Source organism: Haliaeetus albicilla, chromosome 1 (genome assembly GCF_947461875.1).
Source record: "Haliaeetus albicilla chromosome 1, bHalAlb1.1, whole genome shotgun sequence".
NCBI lineage: Eukaryota > Metazoa > Chordata > Aves > Accipitriformes > Accipitridae > Haliaeetus > Haliaeetus albicilla.
The window spans coordinates 20,966,814-20,985,149 of NC_091483.1; the positions used below are offsets into that span (position 1 = coordinate 20,966,814).

An 18,336-nucleotide genomic window follows, 5' to 3' on the forward strand; every position below is an offset into this window, starting at 1 on the left:
CCAGGAGCTCATGTACATCTTTGTGCAAGAGCTTTCTGTTCAGGAGGCAGTGCAGTATGAATCAGGCAAGACAAGGCTCCCTCAGATGTAAACAAGAAGTGGAAGCAGCCTTATATCCAGCCAAAAAAATTGCACAGTGAGGAAGTGCCTGTTCGCTATGGCTCAGCTCATATTGGAGCTGGAGGTTTAGGCAATGCAAATGTTACAACATTACATGAGTGCAACCAATCTACCACTGGCACTTCAGCATTTTGCCAGTTTTCCAAAAAATCTCATATATATGGGAGGGAAATAGTTATCTGGAGAGTCTCTTGTAGCTGGAATGGCTCCATGAAAGTGATGGCTTCAGCATGGCTTTTTGCTTAGGCAATTGGACTGGAAAAAAAGTCTAGAGGTTTTGGTTTGCTACTCCCAGTAGAGAACATGTGAAGTTGTGCTGCTGATCTCAAAGCAGAGCTTGAGGAATTGAATGCAGCAGCTCTGCTCCCACCATGAGTGAGTAGGACTAAGGGGAAGAGGAAGAGCCCAAACTGACCAGGGACAGTTTTGTCAAGTCACTGGTAGGCAAAATGGCACCTTGAATATTATTCCTGTCCTAGGACACAGTGGATCACCATTTTTCATCCCATCTCCAACATGCAGCTCAAAAGTAGCTGAATGGCCAGAGTTTTGTGGGAAATAGTTGCCTTCCATCTCTATGGATGCAACTGCTGTTCTGCATGGCAAAGGGAAGCCATTTAGCAGCAGTTATGCCAAACTTCACTATTCCAGGTAAAGCACTGCCTACCAAGGCAGCTTCCTTGCCACGGAAATTGACTGAAGAATCCTGTCCTACTTGGTGGCATCAAATCTATGATTCAAGTAATCAATAGAAACAACACCTGAAAAGGTGCCTTGGGTTGCAGGACACATGCCAGCTCTGGGAGGATGGGGCCATGTGGCACAGCTGAGTGCGTGACCTGATGGGGCCAAGTTAATGGGACCTGAAATGCTTGCCCTGCTGCAGCACACCCATATGCTGGTGCCTGGGGCTCCTGCCCAGAGAGGAGGGTGTCAGTGCCCCTGGGTACCGCTGGGCACAAGAAGCCTGGTCACAACCTCAGTGCTGCCCTCTCACCTTCATGGACAACAGCCTTCTCTGCTTAGTATCCACTACCCTCCTTGTAAAACGTGGGCCTTTAGGGGTGCAGTTTGATAACTGTAGTCCCCCCTCCAGGGGATCTAGACTTAAACAGCTTCTTTAGCTGTTTGATGAGACATGTAGGAGTGGAGATTGGAGCTTGTGTACAACTTGAGTGCTATTTTCTTTTCACGTCTTTATTTTCTTTTTTAAGTAAAAGCTCTGCAAGCTTTCTTGCCTCCAGCTTTTTTAAAGCAGATCTGCTTTGGTGAAATCAGATTGCCAGGACATATGATCCCCCCAGTCACATGGAAGATGCATCAGTTTTCTCCTGGCAAGAGCACTCACAGCACTAAACCACCCAGCACCTCCAGGAGACATGTTGCAGTGTCCCCTACCACTTTCCCAGGCACCTTGTGCAACTGTTGCTCATCCTGACCTGCCACAAGAGTCTCATGAAATATGTGGCTGCTTTGCAGGATTGTTAGATGAAACACAGGATCAGACGAACTTCCTTGCTTTGCTTAGCCAAACTGATCAGATGGCTTGCAGTGGCCCAACACATCACTGCTTATCAACACCAGTTTTGCCAGCCAAATCTTGGGAAGACACCACATTTCCTCACATGTATTGCTTAGATACAGCCATCCTTGGAACAGCAGTAAGTACTCATGACCCTGTGTGGGTTTGGCTTGACTGACAGTTACCCAATGGCAATGGAGACAAATGTTTTCCCTTCAGTCTCTTCAATCTGTGCCTTCCACAATGGTATTTCAAGTTCAGGTGTTTGGCATGGTTTGTTCTGATGTTTAAGTAACATCGTGTTATTTCCTTTACTAAGATTGTGTAGTGATTGTTGACACCCAACTCCCCATCAAGTAAATGGTTCGTGAGGGTGGGGAAGAGGGGACTTTCTCCCAGAAGCTCCTGGAAGACTTTCTGTTCTAGAAACAAATGCCATAGCTTGGTGTTTTTGTTGTCATCTCCTACTTTGCCATACTGGTTTAGGACTTGTTCCGAAATGCTTGTTATGTGGTACACGCTTGCCGAGGGCAGACTTACTCTACCTAACTTTTTTACATAGAGCACTGACCCACATCTTAGCCTGCTCTCATCTGAGTCAAAGAGGGAAGCAAGACAAGTCTCGCATTGCAAGCCAAAGGCTAATTGCTCAGCAATGAAGCCCGCAGTGCAGGTGATGCTCTGTGCATGCAGCGATAGGTCTGTCAGCGCGTTACTCAGTGCAGAGCCATGCAAAAGAAGGCCTGCACAATAGGGGTACTCTGTTGCCAGTGTCCTCCCATGAGCTGGGTTATATTGAGCACAAACGCTGCCAAGGGTCAGATCTCTCCTACGAGACAGGGATATGTCCAAGGAGCTCGTATTGCCTGAGCCACCGCTGTGTGGTGAGCCTGGCACCAGGCTGCAGCTAGCTAGCAATTTGTGATAAGCAGCCTGGAACACACTGCAGGTGGGGCTACCATTGCTGCCGCAGGCTTGCTGGAGGGCCCTCAGAAAGAGCTCCAGTGGGTCAAGGCTGAAGGCATAGGTCAGGAGGTGGTGGGAGGGAGTGCCTTCTGGACACACATAGTTGGTGTAAAGCCACTTGAGGCTTTCGGCATTGAGCAAGAAACTCAAAAATCCTAGTTTGCGTTTGCTCTTAATAACATATCTCCCCATAGAGTCTGTTAAGGTGACGAAGAAGCTCTTGGCCTCATTAAAGAGGTGGGTTATTTTGGTGTAATTTCCAGCTAGTAAAGGCTCCTTAAGTCCCCTTCCATAGGGACCTCTGCCATGAAATACATCACACAGATGGCTCATCAAACGCACAAACTTGACGGTACCGCTGCAGTTCTGGAATGAGGCCAGGCCCAGCTTCTGGAGGTGTTCCAGCGCGTCAGCAACACCCTCGCTGAACAACAGGGTAGCAAGGTTGATCTTTAGGTGGTAACTCTCCTTACTCCCAGGTCCACCTGACTTGCGACTGCATGGCTCTAATACCCTCTGCTCCCGCAAAGCTGCCAGCTCCACCACATGCTGCCACTGCACAGTGTCACTGAGCCACTCTATCTTCTGGAAGCACTGCAGAGCATTCCTTATCAGCTGGAGCACATGGCAAATGTCAAAGAAGTATGTGATACTGTGAGCAGAGCCGGGCGGATGCTGGAAAGTGCACTGAATGCTTTCAGGATCTATCCTGATCCCCAGAGCTCTGGCAGTCTCAGCACCATGAGCAGTGGCGCCTGATGTCACAGCCAGCACCGTGATGCCAATGTTGTTCAGCTTATTGATAGTCTGACGAAGCAGCTGAGCAATTAAGTGGCCGGTTGTGCTGTTCACAAAGAAGTAGCCAAGTGGAGCTGTCCAGGGACTTGAGATGCCAACTGCCATGAGGATTATTGCTTCTGAGGCTAGCGGAGCTTCATCAGCATCGAGGATGCCTGCTCCCAAGTCAACAAAGCCTGTCAAGCGCTGGGTCTGTGGGTCCCACTCCTGCTGCTTCTGCAGGGACATGTCTTGCACCATCAGGGCACAGCAGCAGTAGGCCTGTTCCCCTCTCTCCACCTTTTCCTGAAGGCGGAGAAAAATGTCGTTGCTGAAGCCTGCAGCAGCCTCATTATTAGACAGCCAACTGGAAAAAAAGGGAGGATGCTATTAGATGTGATTCTGAGAAAACTGAAGCAACAGGCAGAACCTTTGACCACTTAGGACATGGTCAGCCATGTCTGGAGCTGCAGAGCAGGCTAAGACAGAGTATAAAGCAAGCAACCCTGCTTTTCTTAATGCATAGCCTGAGTTTCTTTTCTCGCCCCCTCATGTTGGAGAAGTTTGTGAAGGACTGTCTCCCATGGGAGGGACCCCATGGTGGAGCAGGGGAGGAGTGAGGAGTCCTCCCCCTGAGGAGGAAGGAGCGGCAGAGACAAGGTGTGATGAACTGACCCCAACCCCTGTTCCCCTGCGCCGTCGGGGGGAGGAGGTGGAGAGAACCAGGAGTGGGGTTGAGCCGGGAAGGAGGGAGGGGTGGGGGGAAAGTGTTCTAAGGTTTGGTTTTACTTCTCATTATCCTTGTTTCAATTTGATTGGTGGTAAATTAAATTGATTTTCTTTTTTTCCCAAGTCAAGTCTGGTTTTTGCCCATGACCATAAGTGGTGAGTGATCCCTCCCTGTTCTTGTCTTGAGGTATGAGTGTTTCTTTGTACTTCCTCCTCCCCATCCCCCGGGGGAGGGGGGAGGAGTGAGTGAGCAGCTTCATGGTGCTTTGTTGCCGGCTGGGCTTAAACCATGACAATAGTCCTATTGGTTTTGATTTCCTCTACTGATGCTTGTTCCTGCCTGTGTCTCCTCACTTGTTTTTTGCTGTTGGTGGAATACTGCAGGTGATCCCTTAACACTGCCTCCTGTTGCTGCTTTTTAGATGACCTTACTTGTATTTGCCCTTCTTTCCACTATTTAGTTCACCCATCCCCTCTCGCAAGCCTACACTCCACATCACAGGGCAAGACCATGTGCCAATGTGGTAAAGCACCTCTGCTTTTTGTATTCCTCCTTCCTCCCCAGTGAACACTAAAACATTTACAGACCCTACAGCAGCTGAGGCCCTGAAATGTAGCTTTTTTCACACCCGTACCCGTCTGGGAATACTTAGCAAACTCCACACTTACTCTAATGTGAGGAATGTGTTATTCTCGTGCTGTCACCCAGATGCATGAACACATACCAGCTCTCTGAGATGAGGGGTATCAATATTTCTTGACATTTGCTTCCCACTCTGCTTCTGTTACTAAAGCAAAGCAGGGAAAAACTACTACTGCTGAATGGTTTCAGGACAGATCTGTTACACTGTTTCTACATGAGTACCTGGAAGTACATTGAGAATGCATGAATGAATAAAAACTTGCTTTGTCAGGCTGTAAGGATGAGGGAGGGGAAAAATCTTCCGTAGATAATCATAGGCCTTAATATGGTAGAGGTGGAGAATACAAGCAAATTGCCTCATTTCTGGTGAGTATTCTGCCATCTGCCTCCAGCTGTGCAACTCACAAGGCAAATCTGCTTAAAAAAAAGAGATCAGCTTTAGTGAAGCAAATAAATAGCTGATAACACAACAGGAATGCATAGTACAAACACATTGCAGAATACAAGGCAACAGGGCAGCCTCTGGAACCACTCAGTCCTGAAGTCTGGTGTGAGGTGTAGAGCTCAGCAACACTATCACCATGTCTCCTCTTCCTGGAGACAGGCAGTGGCCAGGGAGTGTATGCCTTACCATGCTGCCCGAGGCTGAGTCCCCAACACGTCTTTCCCCTCTTTTATCTAATGCCATTCCACAGTTTTGAGTAAAGACCGTGTCTCACATGTGGGTGCTGCTTAAAAATTGGCCTAACAGGAGAAAAGCCATTAACTTATGGTTGACTCTGCAATTTGAAATGGCTTCTTCAGGTTATATTATTAACGTTAACAGAGCTGGCCTCTGGACAGCACAAAAGACAAGGTTTTCTGAGTTAAATATGCTGTATTCTTGAGTCATCTGTCAGCTGAATGGTGGCACGGTTTGATTTCACAGCTTTGGTTACAGGTCTGACCCGAGCACCGTAGCCAGCCTCAAGTAATCGAGTTTTTCAGGAAGACTTTAGTTCTTTGCAGAATTGGTTGTTGCATTCCAGACCTACAAACTGCAAAGCCTTGGTAGGCTACCTACAAACTCCAGTGCCTTACAGCATCGGGCCTAGGAGTCCAACAGTTGGGGATTACTGACACCGTCAAGTCAGATACAGGAAACCGGGGAACGGGAGCGCAGACCCTGAAGTACTCCGCCTTAGCAGACGCCCCCGGCAGTACCTGAAAACTGGGCCTGCAGCAAACTCACGGTTTCCTCAGAAAGCTGCTGCTTCTCCGCCAGCTCCTGGAGGATGTTCGCCACCGTTCTGGGCCGGTGCGCGCGGGAGCACCTCCCGGCCGCAGGAGGCGGCGGCGGCGGCGGCTCCAGCGGCGGCCGTGGCTCCCCGCCCGCTGCCTGCTGCCCCTTCAGGCTGTAGTTGTGGTCCCCGGCGGCGACCCCGGCGAGGGGGCTGGGGAGAGGCTGCTTCAGGGCTCGGACGGGCGGCCCGCTCCTCCGGCCGGCGCCCAGCGGCTCCTGGCGGGGAAGGGAGAGGGGAGGTCACCGCACACCGACGCGACGCGGCCCGGCTCGGGGCGGGGAGAGGGGAGCGCGGCCGCCAGCCGCACGCACCGGGTGGGGGAAGCGGGAGGGCACGGCCCCCCGCCGCAGCTTCCGCCGCAGCCCGTAGCGCTCGAAGTCGGCCTCGGCGAAGTGCCGCGAGCAGAGGATGGCCCCGGGGCCGGGCCGCCAGGCCTGGCGGCTCCGCGGGTCCACGCGGTTCACGGCGCGGATCCACTCGCGGCGCTGCGCGGCGTCCACCGGGAACCTGGGGCAGACGGAGAGAGAGAGCGGGAGGCGAGGGTGGGCGGGCGGGGGCCGCCCCCCCAAGCCCGGGCGGGGCCCGGAACGCCGCCGCGGGGGACGGCCGCACTCACTGGTGGAAGGAGATGCCGCGCTCCCGGCTCCGCCCGTTGTCGCGGGCGGTACAGCCCAGCGCCGAGCAGCTCCGCGTCATGGCTGCCCCGCCGCCGCGGCCGGGGGCCCGCCGCCACGCCCCACCCCGGCACGGAACGCGCCCGCCCATTGGCTGCCACCGCCCGCCCATCCCGGCGTCCTCCGTCCCATTGGCTCGCGAGCCACGACCCCCCCAGCCTTCCCGTCGGAGGCTGCTTCTCCATTGGGCGCGGCGGGCGCTGCTGGTCTTCTCGTGGCAGCGCTGCAGTTCCGCCTCGGTTCGACGTAAGCAGAGAGGCCGACGGTGGAAATGGGAAGAGAACCGAAGCCAACCGGTAACGGTAGTGGAGGAAGAAGCAGCCAATGGCAGACGGTGATCCTCGCAGCCAATGGGTGCAGCGCTCCCCGTCCCCATATATAGCGGGGCCGGGAGAAAGGGCATCCTTTCCCAGCGCGCGGCGGCTGGCGGTGGGAGGAGGGCCGCGGAGCGCGGCTGAGAGATGCCGGGCAGCGGGGCAGCTGTCCGCGGGCGCTCAGCCTCGCAGAGGCGGAAGCCGCAGCCGGGCCATGGGGCCGGGGCAGCGCCCGCCCCGGGCACAGCATCTGCCCGCTGAGCGGCCGTGGAATCCGGCGGCGGGAGGTGGCAGCGGAGCTGTGCTCCGGCAGCCGTGAGAGGTGGGTCAGGGGCCGCGTCCGGAAGCGCCCTTAGCCACGAGCCGCGTCCCCCCCCCGGGCTGTGAAAGCCGGTGGGTCGCCGCGTTGCGGCGGCTGGGTCGCTAACTCACGTGTGATGGAGTTATCCCCCCCCCTCCCCGCTCGTGGGCCTGGCCCCTGTCCGATGATGAGCCTTACTGCTGTTCACATCATGACCACGCCGTGATTACTGCTGTCGAGCTGAGGAGGACAGGCGGCACCGGAGCCCTCGTGTTGCAGGCGCCTTCCCCCGGCTCCTCTAAACCCCAGCGGGGCGCCCGCCCCTAACGCCTGTCTCCCTCTTCCCCAGGGCCGATCGCTGCTCCTGCCCCGAGAAACCCGGAGGAGACCCCCCCCCCCCCGAAGAAGGAGGCGGCTGCACCCGCTCGCTTCCCGCGTAGGGAAAGGTGGAGCCCGGCTCTCCGCCGCCCGGAAGGCGCGGGGCGCGCCCGGAAACCGGCGGCGGGCGAGAGGCGGTGCCGCGGCTGCCACGTTGGAGCGGGCCGGGGACGGGTGAGCGCCGAGGACGCGGAGGTGAGGCGTTGGGGGAAACCTTCGGTTTCCACCTTTTTTTTTTTTTTTTTTTTTTTTTTTTCCTTTCAGTTCCTGTCGGAAACGGGGCGTAGGTGCCGGTCGACGAGGCGGCCCGCGGGGCGCCGGCGCGCGACCGACCGTTGCCAACGGGCCGGTGCCGGTCGGTCGCGCGCCGGCGCCCGCTGGCCCCGCACGGTGTCTCTGAGGCGGGGGGAGCCCCAGGGTTGTTGAAATAAGACCCAGAAATGCGGCGGTGGAGGCTTTTAAGCCGTTTTTCGTCTTCTGATCTGGCTGGTTGCTGAGGGCGTTTGGTGGCAAGGGGCGAAGTGGAGGTTTTCTCGAGGGTGGGTTTGCTTTGTGGGTGAAGGCTGAAAGCTGCTCTGGGGTGCCCGATGTGTGCCTTGATGCTGCTAGAAAAGGGTTTTTCTGAGCAGTTGAAGCCTTTGCCCGCGTTTTCCTGTGTTATGCTCTACTCGGCAACCATCAGTTTCCTCTACGTGTCGATGTTATTCTGCCAACGGAGCGTTATTCCTTCCCCAGTGTGCTCTGGAGAGGATGGCTTAGGTGTCTGTCTCTCTGTGGGATATCTTTAGGAAAACGATCACCCTGGCTGCCTCTGCCAAGTCCTAATGCAGCTGCTGAATCCGTGGCAGTGCAGTCTCCCCATGCTCCATTTAAGCATTACCTTTCTTCATTTTATTTTTCAGTGAAATGAAGTTGAAGGAAATTGATCGTACTGCCATGCAGGCATGGAGCCCTGCCCAGCAGCACCCCATTTACCTAGCCACAGGTGAGTTTCTGGGAAGTGTGCGCAAGCAGGCTTCAGGCTATGTGTGGTGGCTGCCATGAAGTGGTCGTAATTGAAAGTTGTAGGAGTTATTTTGTATTCTGAAGGCTGGAGCAAGGTATATGGCATGGTGCCTTTAGTGGAGTTCTCCAGTTCTGCCGTGCATGAAAACATGCTTTGCATTCTGCAAGTGACAGCAGGCATCCTCTTCTTTCTGCCAGGGTAAGGTGACAGCGATCCTAACTCCTAGTTCACTGTCCCTTGCTGCTTGTTTGTAACTTTGATTGGTTTTTTGTGCATCGTCAGGTAGAAAGGGGCACTTGCCCAGAGCTTTTCCTGAAACTCCCAATAGGGTAACCATGGGGAGGAGAGTTACGTATAACTACATATAAATCACAGAAACAGAAACCTGACCCCATCTTAGGGTCCTTTTTGCAAGGATGACGTTGTTATGCCCCTCCTTGTGATTCTTTTGCACTTGCTCTTTTGTGTATCGTGGCTTTCTCACTGCCAAGTGTGCTTCTTTGCAGGTACATCAGCTCAGCAGCTGGATGCCACCTTCAGTACAAGTGCTTCTCTAGAAATATTTGAGTTGGACTTATCAGACCCTTCGCTGGACATGAAGTCCTGCGCCACCTTCTCCTCCACTCACAGGTAAGCAGTGGGGTTGTAAGGGAAAAGTAATGGCTGTGGAAGTGTTATACATGGTGCATGTAGAAACACCATTTCATGAGGCTTATCTGCAGTTAAGGAGAGGAGCAGAAGTTCAGCGCTGAAGGATGAAGGCATGTGAGTGCCATTGATGTTGTGGGACAGCAAGGTGTCATTGTGAAGGCAGTAAGCTTGGACTGAGGAGTTGCAAGCAGCTCATGCTCTGACATCAACCTAAAAAAATCTGACACTGCCTGGTAGGTTTGAATATGTATGCAGACCATTTATCTTGGGGAGCCTCTGGGATTCTCCAGAGAACAGAAGGAAATCTGAAATTATGAAAATGCAGTTGCAGCTTTTCACATTGCCCCATCCTGTTTGCATTTAGGTATTTCAGGGAGATTCCTCTAACATAACTAAACTGAGTCATGTTGTGTGTGTAGTATCATACCTCACCCCACAGCTAGAAAGCCAAGTTCCTAACTGTACACCTCTACTTAGCTCTTAGTTCCTTACCATGTGCTTGTCCAAAGAAATATTGTTAGCATCAGAGCATCTAATTTCCATCTCACAGCACTTGTAGTGGCTTTCTGGTGGCTGGTCCAGTGGCTGCCACTCGTTGTGGGTGAGCTGAAACAGCATACATGGAAGTGCAGGATGTTTCTGTGGGTAGAGAAGGAGGTGAAAATTTTCATGCCATTGGATTGGATCCATGATTCTTTCATATAGGCTACAGTGTCAGCATAACTGCTTTTTCTCCTGGTAAACTTAAACGACATGACTGGAGGTGCAGGCAACTACAGCGTTTTGCCAGTATGTACAAGTGAGAATTTGACACTTCTAGGGAAGCAATTGCCATCTCCCCCACCTCTGACATGAGTAGAAATTAATTGGACTTGATTCTTCTTTATCTGTTCTAAAGCTGTAACTTCAAGACCTAAGGACCTACAACTGTTGCCTAAAGCTCTTGACCAAATATACTTTGCTGTGTTCCTAGAGGTTACGTGTTGCCTATAAACAGCTTGAGAGGGGTTGAAATTGTGTGCATTTGCATGCAATAAGATTGTGACCCTGCTTAGGGATGCTGTCCTGATTTGGGTAAGTAATGGCTGTGGTAGCTTTTGCAGGAGGAAGCTTAAGGTGTTAGGCTGCTGGCTTTGTGCTATATCAGTTTTGTTGTAATGATTCATGGGGCTAGCAGAGCAGTTGTCCTGGCAGGCAGCTCACAATCTGTGCCCTGCAGTTGTCCATGTTTTAGTATGTGGGGCTTGTGAGAAACAGCCACAGTCTCTGTTTAATGCCCTGCACTGTGGGCATAGCTGATGTTAACATGTCCTGCTGAGAGCAGGATGAGGTTTTGATCTTTTAAAATTTCCTTGTTCTACCTTGTTTTAACTATGTCTGAGATTTTTCAAGGCTTGCCAAGTGACATTTGTTTACTGAATTCAAAAAAACACTCCTTACAGCCAGGATGCAGTGTTGCTTTGAAAGTGCTTCCCTTGGTGAGCAACAAAAGAATTTGACTTTGCCCCAGAAAATGCATTACAAAAGACATCGATTTTTGTAATTTTTTTTTTAATTAAAGCTAACAAGAAATGCCCTAGCTAGCAGTGTGTATGTCAGGCTTTATTTTGGTTTGCAGCAGATTAAAATATCCAGGTGATTAAACCCACAAAAGATAAATCCTGCAACAAGCTTTGTTAATTGTCTTGCAAGTAAAAGTTTCACACTGCTTTTACAGCCATACTTTATCTTGGCAAGAGCAAAGGCCAAGAGGAAAGTAACTGCACAGTTAACTCTGTTTTTTTGTTCCTCACCGTTTTCTGCCTTCGTTTTGGATTGTCTTAAGTCCTGTTGAATCTTGCTGGTGGTGTAATGCTAGTGCCTGGACAACCCTGTCGGTCACTCCATTTCTTGTAACCTTGCATAGTTAGATGGAGAAGTATAAAAACACTGCACTAGGAGATGGAGCATTTGGCTGTTACAGTATTTCTCACCCAGCATATGCTCTTTGTCTACCTTTCTGCACTATGTATTTTATCATGCTGATGTTGCTGTGATTTAAATTAATTACTTGAAGGTTGTCCAGAGATAACGAAGAGATGAATAATAACACAGTGAATGCTAAAGTAACTCCTTGCCACTTTCCAGTCAATGTGGGTTTGCTTTTTGCTTGCATAAGAGCCAATATGTGACCGTGTGTCATTTTATGTAGAAGAAATTCATTCTTTGCATGGCTGAATACACAGGAATGCTGTTTTGCTTATGCAGCAAGTTCATTGAGTTGAAGGAAATTTGGGTATTTGCAGATGGACACAGTGGTGTGAAGATATTTCATTATTGGGAGTATGTTTAATTCCTCTTGATTGAGCCTGGAAAATAGATTGTGGTCCAAGAGCCATGTGTCTGTCATGTGAATAAACTACCTGCTGAGCCTCAAGACAGCAGATGAAATTGTTGCACATCCAGAAGCACAGATATGGAAAAGGATTTGGAACTTTTCTAGTTCCACCTTTTTCCTCTCTTGTACGGAAGAGTTGCTCACAAATAGCAGAAGTTTACCTCCAGGCTGTGATTGCATAGGCCTACAGTCCTCTCTTTGATTACTCCTGTTGTTTTGCAAAGGTGAGCTCAAAATCACATGCAGTTGGGAGCACTTACCTGATTTTGCAGCCAGGAGATGAGAGATGTTATTGGTTACCAGATTATTGGTTGCGCATGTCGTGACCCTGTGTCGTGATAACAAGCAGAATTGGGACACATTGTCTTTCTGGGGGAAGGGGTTTTAAATACAGAGACTCATCCTTAAGGAGAAATGCAGGCAGTGCTTTTCTCTGACATGTCTGCTCTGTCTGTTAGCAGCAGTCTGGAGGCTTTAGCTAGGGTGAACAAAAGGGGGTGCATCATTGTATGTGGAGCTGATGATGGGTGGTTGTAGACTGTGGGCTCCTCTGTGTCTTACAGGTACCACAAGCTTATCTGGGGGCCACACAGCATGACCTCGGGTGAGAGAGTCTCTGGAGTCCTGATTGCTGGTGGTGAAAACGGAAATGTCATTCTGTACGACCCAGCCAAAATCATAGCTGGAGACACTGAAGTAATAATTGCCCAGAAAGATAAGCACACGGGACCAGTAAGAGCACTTGATGTCAACATGTTCCAGGTTGGTTTTCTGCTGTTCTTATGCTGTTCACATACCATCATAGACGGGTGATCTGTCTTAACGTGTGACCTTAAATGTTTCTGTCCCTTTCCCCTCCCCTGAAAACCATGAACTAGATTTGGTGTTTGAGCGTGTGTCTGTTTGTATTTAGTAGGAAAAACCTGTCCTGTTACTGGTATTTCAGGATGGGGTATGAATGAGTTTAAGGCATCTGGTTCATTCCTTCCCCTCATCAGTTTACATTGTCAATTTAATGGGTCTTCTTAGCTCAGCTTACATGTAAAGTAGAGGTGGTCTTCTGTGGTGTTTTTAGCCAGTCTCCTTTTTTAGCTCCCACATACTGTGCCAATATTGTTCTCATCACACAGGGAGTATTTATGTGCTCTCATTCATGTTCCTAGTGACATCAGATTTTAGGTATCCCCTTTGGGGGTTGGGTAGGATCAGTCTTCAAGACCTCTTAAGTGTTGTTATTTGGAAAGAGGAGACAGAATAGGAAGCACAGCAATGTGGCCTCTTTACCAGAAGAGCTCTCAAAACCAACAAGCTTTCCTCCGTCACTAATGAGCATTTACTTCCTTTTAGATACAGTGGGTTGGTTTTTCCGTGTCCCCAGCAGCTGTGCAAGGATTCAGTTTAATTTGTGTCCTAAATAGCGCTTCTGTCCCTGCGCACTTGCTTTCAGCAAGACTGCCCTGTGTTCATTGTGTCCTCTGTGAATCACTTCCTTTCCCTTTCAGCCTGTTATGCAGTCAGAAACTGCTTGTCACCCGCCATGGGATGTGATCAAAGGGCGCTCGGTGCCCTCGGCTTATGTTGCCCTGCATGGACTTTTGCATCCCAGACACAGGATTGCTCTGGATGATTGCACTCACTGTGGGCAGGGTGCTGTCTGCTGCTGGAGGCACAAATGCCACACTCCCAGCCGGCCCCGTGTGTTGTGGTCTACCTGGAGCAAAGCTCTGCAGTGGCGACAGCTGCAGCACCACTTCCTCGTCTGCCCCCTCCCAGAAGTGTCAGTGCTTTCCACTCGCCTGTCCATGGCTGCACCCCTGCAGCCTCCTCATGGGTATTTGCTGTGCAGTGGAGGAGCACTCCACAAGAATGGGAATTTTGGTCTTGGCCTGCCAGTCTAGTGCAGTGTATGGATTTTTTTAATTAACTCAGTCTTACCTGCAATCTCAAAAAAACTTGCTTTTTTCCCTAAGCTCCTCTGTGTGAGCCAAAGACTATATCCAGAGCTGATAGAAGAAATTGGGACAGTCCTGTGGATCTGATGCCTACCAGCAGCTAAGGCTGTGAAAGCTGATGCTGAAAATACTCTTTAACATCTATTACGTGTCTTACAGACTAATCTGGTGGCCTCTGGTGCTAATGAGTCTGAAATCTATATCTGGGACTTGAACAATTTTGCCACGCCAATGACACCAGGAGTGAAGACACAGGTACCAGATTTGTATTTGTTAAATACTGCAGAGCAGACTAACAAAAAATATGCATGTCACCTAAGTTGAGAGCTCATTGAAACCTACAGTTTTAAAGCTGTCTCAAGGGTGGGGAAAAAAAAAAAAAGCCTTCTGAAGTCTAACTTGAGAAGCAGTTTACTGTAGTTAGCTACATTTCTGGCAATGTTGGATACAATCCTTGAAGGGTGGTACAACAGATATCTCGGTATCAAAATAAAAATATGTTCCTGCATGTTGTTCTCCAGTGGCTTTCCCAAAGGCCAACAAAAACAGGCCTTCTATTGGTACTTAATTTTTGTAACATGCTTATTAGACTGGGGTTTCAGATATTTTTCTCCTTGTGACATGCCTGTTACTCAAAGCATACAGCAGGAGCCCACGTCCTTAAGGGCAGTACTCTGAGTGGCACCGTAGGTAGCTTTCAGTGAACGCTTTTGGAAGTCAGTTGTGACAGCACTATTTTGCCACACTGTGTGTCTAGCCGTGATTTTTTGCCCAGCTCTATACAAGGGTGACTGGATGCTGATGCTGTTTTTCTAGGCCCCGGAGTGCAGTTTCCCGGCTGTGCCTCTAAGTGCACAGGTCCATACGATGAGTGGTGTGTTCTGTTTCCAGTGCAGCAACCCTGGAGGTTGCAGTCATGTTTATCCACAGCAGACCTGCACTTTTGACTGGCTGCACAAACAGTTGATTGATGTCTTCACGTGGTGGGATTTTATTTTTTAAAAAACTGTATTTGACGAGGGAAAGCTGAAGGATCCTCTTAGTCTTTGAGAAATGTTGCATTTTATCAAGCAACAAGTAATAACAAGCAGAGTCTCTTGGGTTACACCACTTTTTAAATATCCATAACCATTACATGTCTTCTAGTCTTCTGCATGTTTCACTGCATGCATGAATCTAAAGATTGTGAAGGTACAGATTGAGGAAAATAGGAGGAAGATAAAAAGCAGCTACTGAGAAGTCAGAAGATGAGGCAGTAGGTTTGGCAGTTACCTTCATGGATTTCAGGGAGTGTTTAATTGCAATACTTCAGGGCCATTGTTTAGCCTGTATCTCTTCAAGAAGATCTATAGAGAAAAACAATAGCCTTTTGTACTTTGTGCCTTGTGAAGGAGATAGATAGAAGAATGGGAGGAAGTTGTTTCAATGCATGTACATTTCTGTAGCTGTTACAAAATTGCACAAGAAATTTGCTATTATTGGAAAATGGGTTTATTACTGCATGATAATTTGGAGACAAAAAAGTGAGGAAATGGAATGAGAAGTAATTTTCAGTTTAAAGATTTTTAGTTTAAACTCTGTGGGTTTGGATACTTTGTTTAGTCTGAGTTGATATTATCACCTGAGCATTCTGGAGGACACGCACCTTAGTTAAAGATCCCTGTATAGGATTTTTTATGTCTAACAGTACTTTTTTAGGCTGGGAAATCTTTTAGTCCATATACTTAATGACAGCTGTAATTAATAATGCAACAAGGACTGGGTTAATGTTTTTAATTCTTGGACTAAAAATAAGCAGTTGGGGGAGAGATTAAAAAACCCACAGAATTCCTCCAAGCAAACTTACAATTTTTTTTGTAAGTCAAAACCTAGTAATCCAAGGCAAAAGGGCAGTTCATATACCCGGATATACTTTCATGGTGTAATTTACTGTTCTCGGAGACAGTTGTTCTTAGTCTTCTCTAAGTGACTATATCATGTTGTAAAGCAGAAAATGTAGGTATTGGAGAAATACTAGCAGCTTATAAATTGGGGTTTTCAGGCATTTTACCCTACGGCATGTGTACATAGGAAATCAGAACACACGCAGTACCTGGGATGAGTCTCCTTGAAGATTTGTCATATAGCAAGTCCTGAAAGTAACACGTTTTGAGTCTTCAATTTGCAAAGGTTGTGACAGGCTGTTCTGTGTGTGCAACAGCCTCTTGAGGACATCAGCTGCATTGCATGGAACAGGCAAGTCCAGCATATCCTGGCATCTGCCAGCCCTAGCGGCCGAGCTACTGTGTGGGATCTCAGGAAGAATGAACCCATCATCAAAGTCAGTGACCACAATAACCGGGTGAGTTAGCTCTTGCACGGCTGCACGGGTGCTTGTGGAGAGGGTTGGGGTGCCTCTTGGCATGTGAGGACAGGTCGTAGCACCCCTTCTCACATGACATAAAGATACTGGTGCCTGGCCTGGTTTTACATGACGTGCTAAATATCTAATGCTTTCTCTTAAAAGGCTATGTATATGCAGAGACGTTATCAGCATTTTAAATGAAAATAGGCAGATGCAGATTGAAGCAAGGCACTCGGATTTCCTATCAGAGTGATAAGTTGGTTTGAAGAAAGCCATTATTGATCTGTTTGGGGCTACCACAGAAAGATTTTTATTCAGCTAGTCAGAAGTGACATGTTTTGTGTGCTGGAGAGGTGAGGTGGTAGCTGACGTACTCTGGGTGAGCACATTTAGTTTCACAGAGCAGGTGATGTCATGACTTGGTGCTCAGGCAGAGAGAGCTTCCTCCTTGTCATCACAGGTGGGATGAGCACAAGGGCTGAGCCCTGGCAGGACACTGATGACTGATGAAGCTGGGGCCTGTGTTTCTGCTGGTCTGGATGTGGAAATAGGAGCAGGCTGCAGCTGAGCTTGGAGAGTGCAGGATCTGTGGTGGAGAGCGCCACAGAGGAGTGTTGGCATTGAGCGGGTTACAGGGGACACTGCCTCATACAGTTAACCACCACATCTGCTCCTGGGGCAGTGTAAATGTAAAAAAGAGCCTGTTGAACTCGTGGAGAGTGCCATATTTGTATAATTCTGTGTATTTTAAATGGAATAACAACAATAAACAAACTTCCTATAACAAACTTTGAAGATGGAGCAAGGGTTCAAAATGATATTTATAAATGGGTGTTGCTGAAGTAGCTGCTTGATCACCCTCAATGGTTTATGTATTTGTTGCCTAACATAACAGCAGCACAGTACGCTGTCTTCATCATGTGATTGTAGTCTAGTGATACAGTGTTCACATGACAATAACCTCTTGCCTAATGATGGCTTTTATTGAAATATCAATAAAAATATTAGAGAAGAAGGTTTGTACAGAGGGCTTTACAGTTTTCTTACGTTAAAACATAGGACTGTGAACAAGACAGCACAAAGTCATCTCTTTGGGAGGACTTTGGGAAACTAACTGCAAGTCTCCTCACTCACGGATACGAGGAGAGTATCCCAATCTGAATGCAGTCAGAAATAATGCCCAAAAACACAGCTGCAAATTCTATTGCAACAGTGTTTTCCCATGCATGTAGACATATTTAAGCTAGTTGTCTTTTGTCCTTTAGTGCTGCTTAGTTATTTTATGCTGTGGCGCAATGTTGTCCCTCAGATGCACTGCTCAGGCCTGGCGTGGCACCCTGATGTTGCTACCCAGATGGTTTTGGCCTCAGAAGATGACAGGCTGCCTGTGATTCAGATGTGGGACCTAAGATTTGCCTCCTCGCCACTTCGTGTTCTAGAAAGCCATACAAGGTATGAATCTTATGTAGCCTGCTGCTCCATGGTGTTTGCATTGTTGGTGACTGCGTACCAGTTTGTACATCTCGCTTCTTGCTCAGTTCCCTGTGAAGGCTTACTTAGTTGGAGGCAGCGATTCCAGCAGCAGGCAGTGTTGTATGCTGGCTTGCGAACTAGCCAACTCTGTGTCTTGAAAGGCTTGCTTTTTGGGGGCCTGCTGGTTTGAAGGGAACAGGCTCCAAAATAAACAAAAAAACCCCACCATCCTGCTGAAACACTGAAGTTGGTAGTTTGTTTCTATGCTTTTTGATAAGAGGGAACTGAGGTGCAAAGAGTTAGTAATAGTTGATTTTTCCTGAATAATGGACTGAAGGTGCACCTGGATGCATCCTCACATGTGGACACGCGCAGTTTCTCTGCCCCTCAGTCCGCTAAATGCCTTAAGTTTGAGTGCAAGGAAAGATTTTGTTAAATTCTCATCCTTCCTCAATTGTTAGTGAAACTTTCCTTATTGCCGAAGGCCAGTGCTTGATTTAGGGAGAGAGAACAGCAATAAGTGTGTGTTGTAGCTTCTCACCAAAACTGCTGCCAGTGGTTCTGCTGACTTGAATGTCCTGCTAATAAAAAGAAGCTGACAAACTTCGTAGTCACTGACCTTACCTACAGGTTTGCACACTGTATGTTAATGATACTGCAGGCAAACAAACCATTTTGTTACATTGGTGTCCAGGTTCTCCTGCATGACTGTTGAAAGCATCTATTTCGATAAAGTGCTGCTAACATTGAAAAATTTCTCCTCTTGTAAGAGGAAGGAGTGTGGAGGGCATTTTGAGGTGGAATGCTCAGCTAATAGAGAAATTCA

The 18,336-nt window shown here is 48.8% G+C and overlaps 2 protein-coding genes across 18 annotated transcripts in view; one reads left to right on the top strand and one right to left on the bottom strand.

The window, feature by feature from the left end:
- Nucleotides 1-1,296: 1,296 nt before the first annotated feature.
- Nucleotides 1,297-6,991, bottom strand: THAP9 (THAP domain containing 9). 3 transcript variants are annotated; one of them, XM_069781646.1, is made up of 5 exons: nt 6,657-6,840; nt 6,352-6,547; nt 5,961-6,255; nt 5,021-5,174; nt 1,297-3,752 (listed from the first exon to the last, which is right to left on the bottom strand). In XM_069781646.1, exons 1-5 carry the CDS (start codon nt 6,824-6,826, stop codon nt 1,790-1,792), a joined length of 2,778 nt encoding a protein of 925 aa, XP_069637747.1. In that variant the 5' UTR covers nt 6,827-6,840; the 3' UTR covers nt 1,297-1,789. The 3 variants fall into 3 exon arrangements, with proteins under 3 accessions (XP_069637747.1, XP_069637754.1, XP_069637762.1); XM_069781653.1 differs by having other exon boundaries at nt 5,021-5,171; nt 6,657-6,837; XM_069781661.1 differs by lacking the exon at nt 5,961-6,255 and having other exon boundaries at nt 5,021-5,171; nt 6,657-6,991.
- A 129-nt stretch (nt 6,992-7,120) lies between these two features.
- SEC31A (SEC31 homolog A, COPII coat complex component) overlaps nt 7,121-18,336 on the top strand; it is a 46,213-nt gene continuing 34,997 nt past the window's right edge. For 10 of the 15 annotated variants that reach the window (XM_069781534.1, XM_069781542.1, XM_069781570.1 and 7 more), the window contains exons 1-8: nt 7,122-7,350; nt 7,679-7,902; nt 8,610-8,692; nt 9,220-9,343; nt 12,305-12,503; nt 13,853-13,948; nt 15,894-16,034; nt 17,347-17,489. In XM_069781534.1, coding sequence (XP_069637635.1) covers nt 8,614-8,692; nt 9,220-9,343; nt 12,305-12,503; nt 13,853-13,948; nt 15,894-16,034; nt 17,347-17,489 — 782 coding nt within the window. In that variant the 5' untranslated portion in view covers nt 7,122-7,350; nt 7,679-7,902; nt 8,610-8,613. Of the gene's footprint in view, nt 7,351-7,678; nt 7,903-8,609; nt 8,693-9,219; nt 9,344-12,304; nt 12,504-13,852; nt 13,949-15,893; nt 16,035-17,346; nt 17,490-18,336 lie in introns of all 15 variants that reach the window. The other 5 variants (XM_069781510.1, XM_069781516.1, XM_069781527.1 and 2 more) reach the window with 2 other exon arrangements.

Coding starts and splice junctions, on each gene's coding strand:
- THAP9 (XM_069781646.1), bottom strand. CDS start 6,826: ATGGGCGGGCGGTGGCAGCCAATGGGCGGGCGCGTTCCGTGCCGGGGT. Junction 6,548..6,656: donor CGCGGCATCTCCTTCCACCA/GTGAGTGCGGCC, acceptor CGTCTGCCCCAG/GTTCCCGGTGGACGCCGCGC. Junction 5,175..5,960: donor GCTGCAGGCCCAGTTTTCAG/GTACTGCCGGGG, acceptor CTTTTTTTTAAG/CAGATTTGCCTTGTGAGTTG.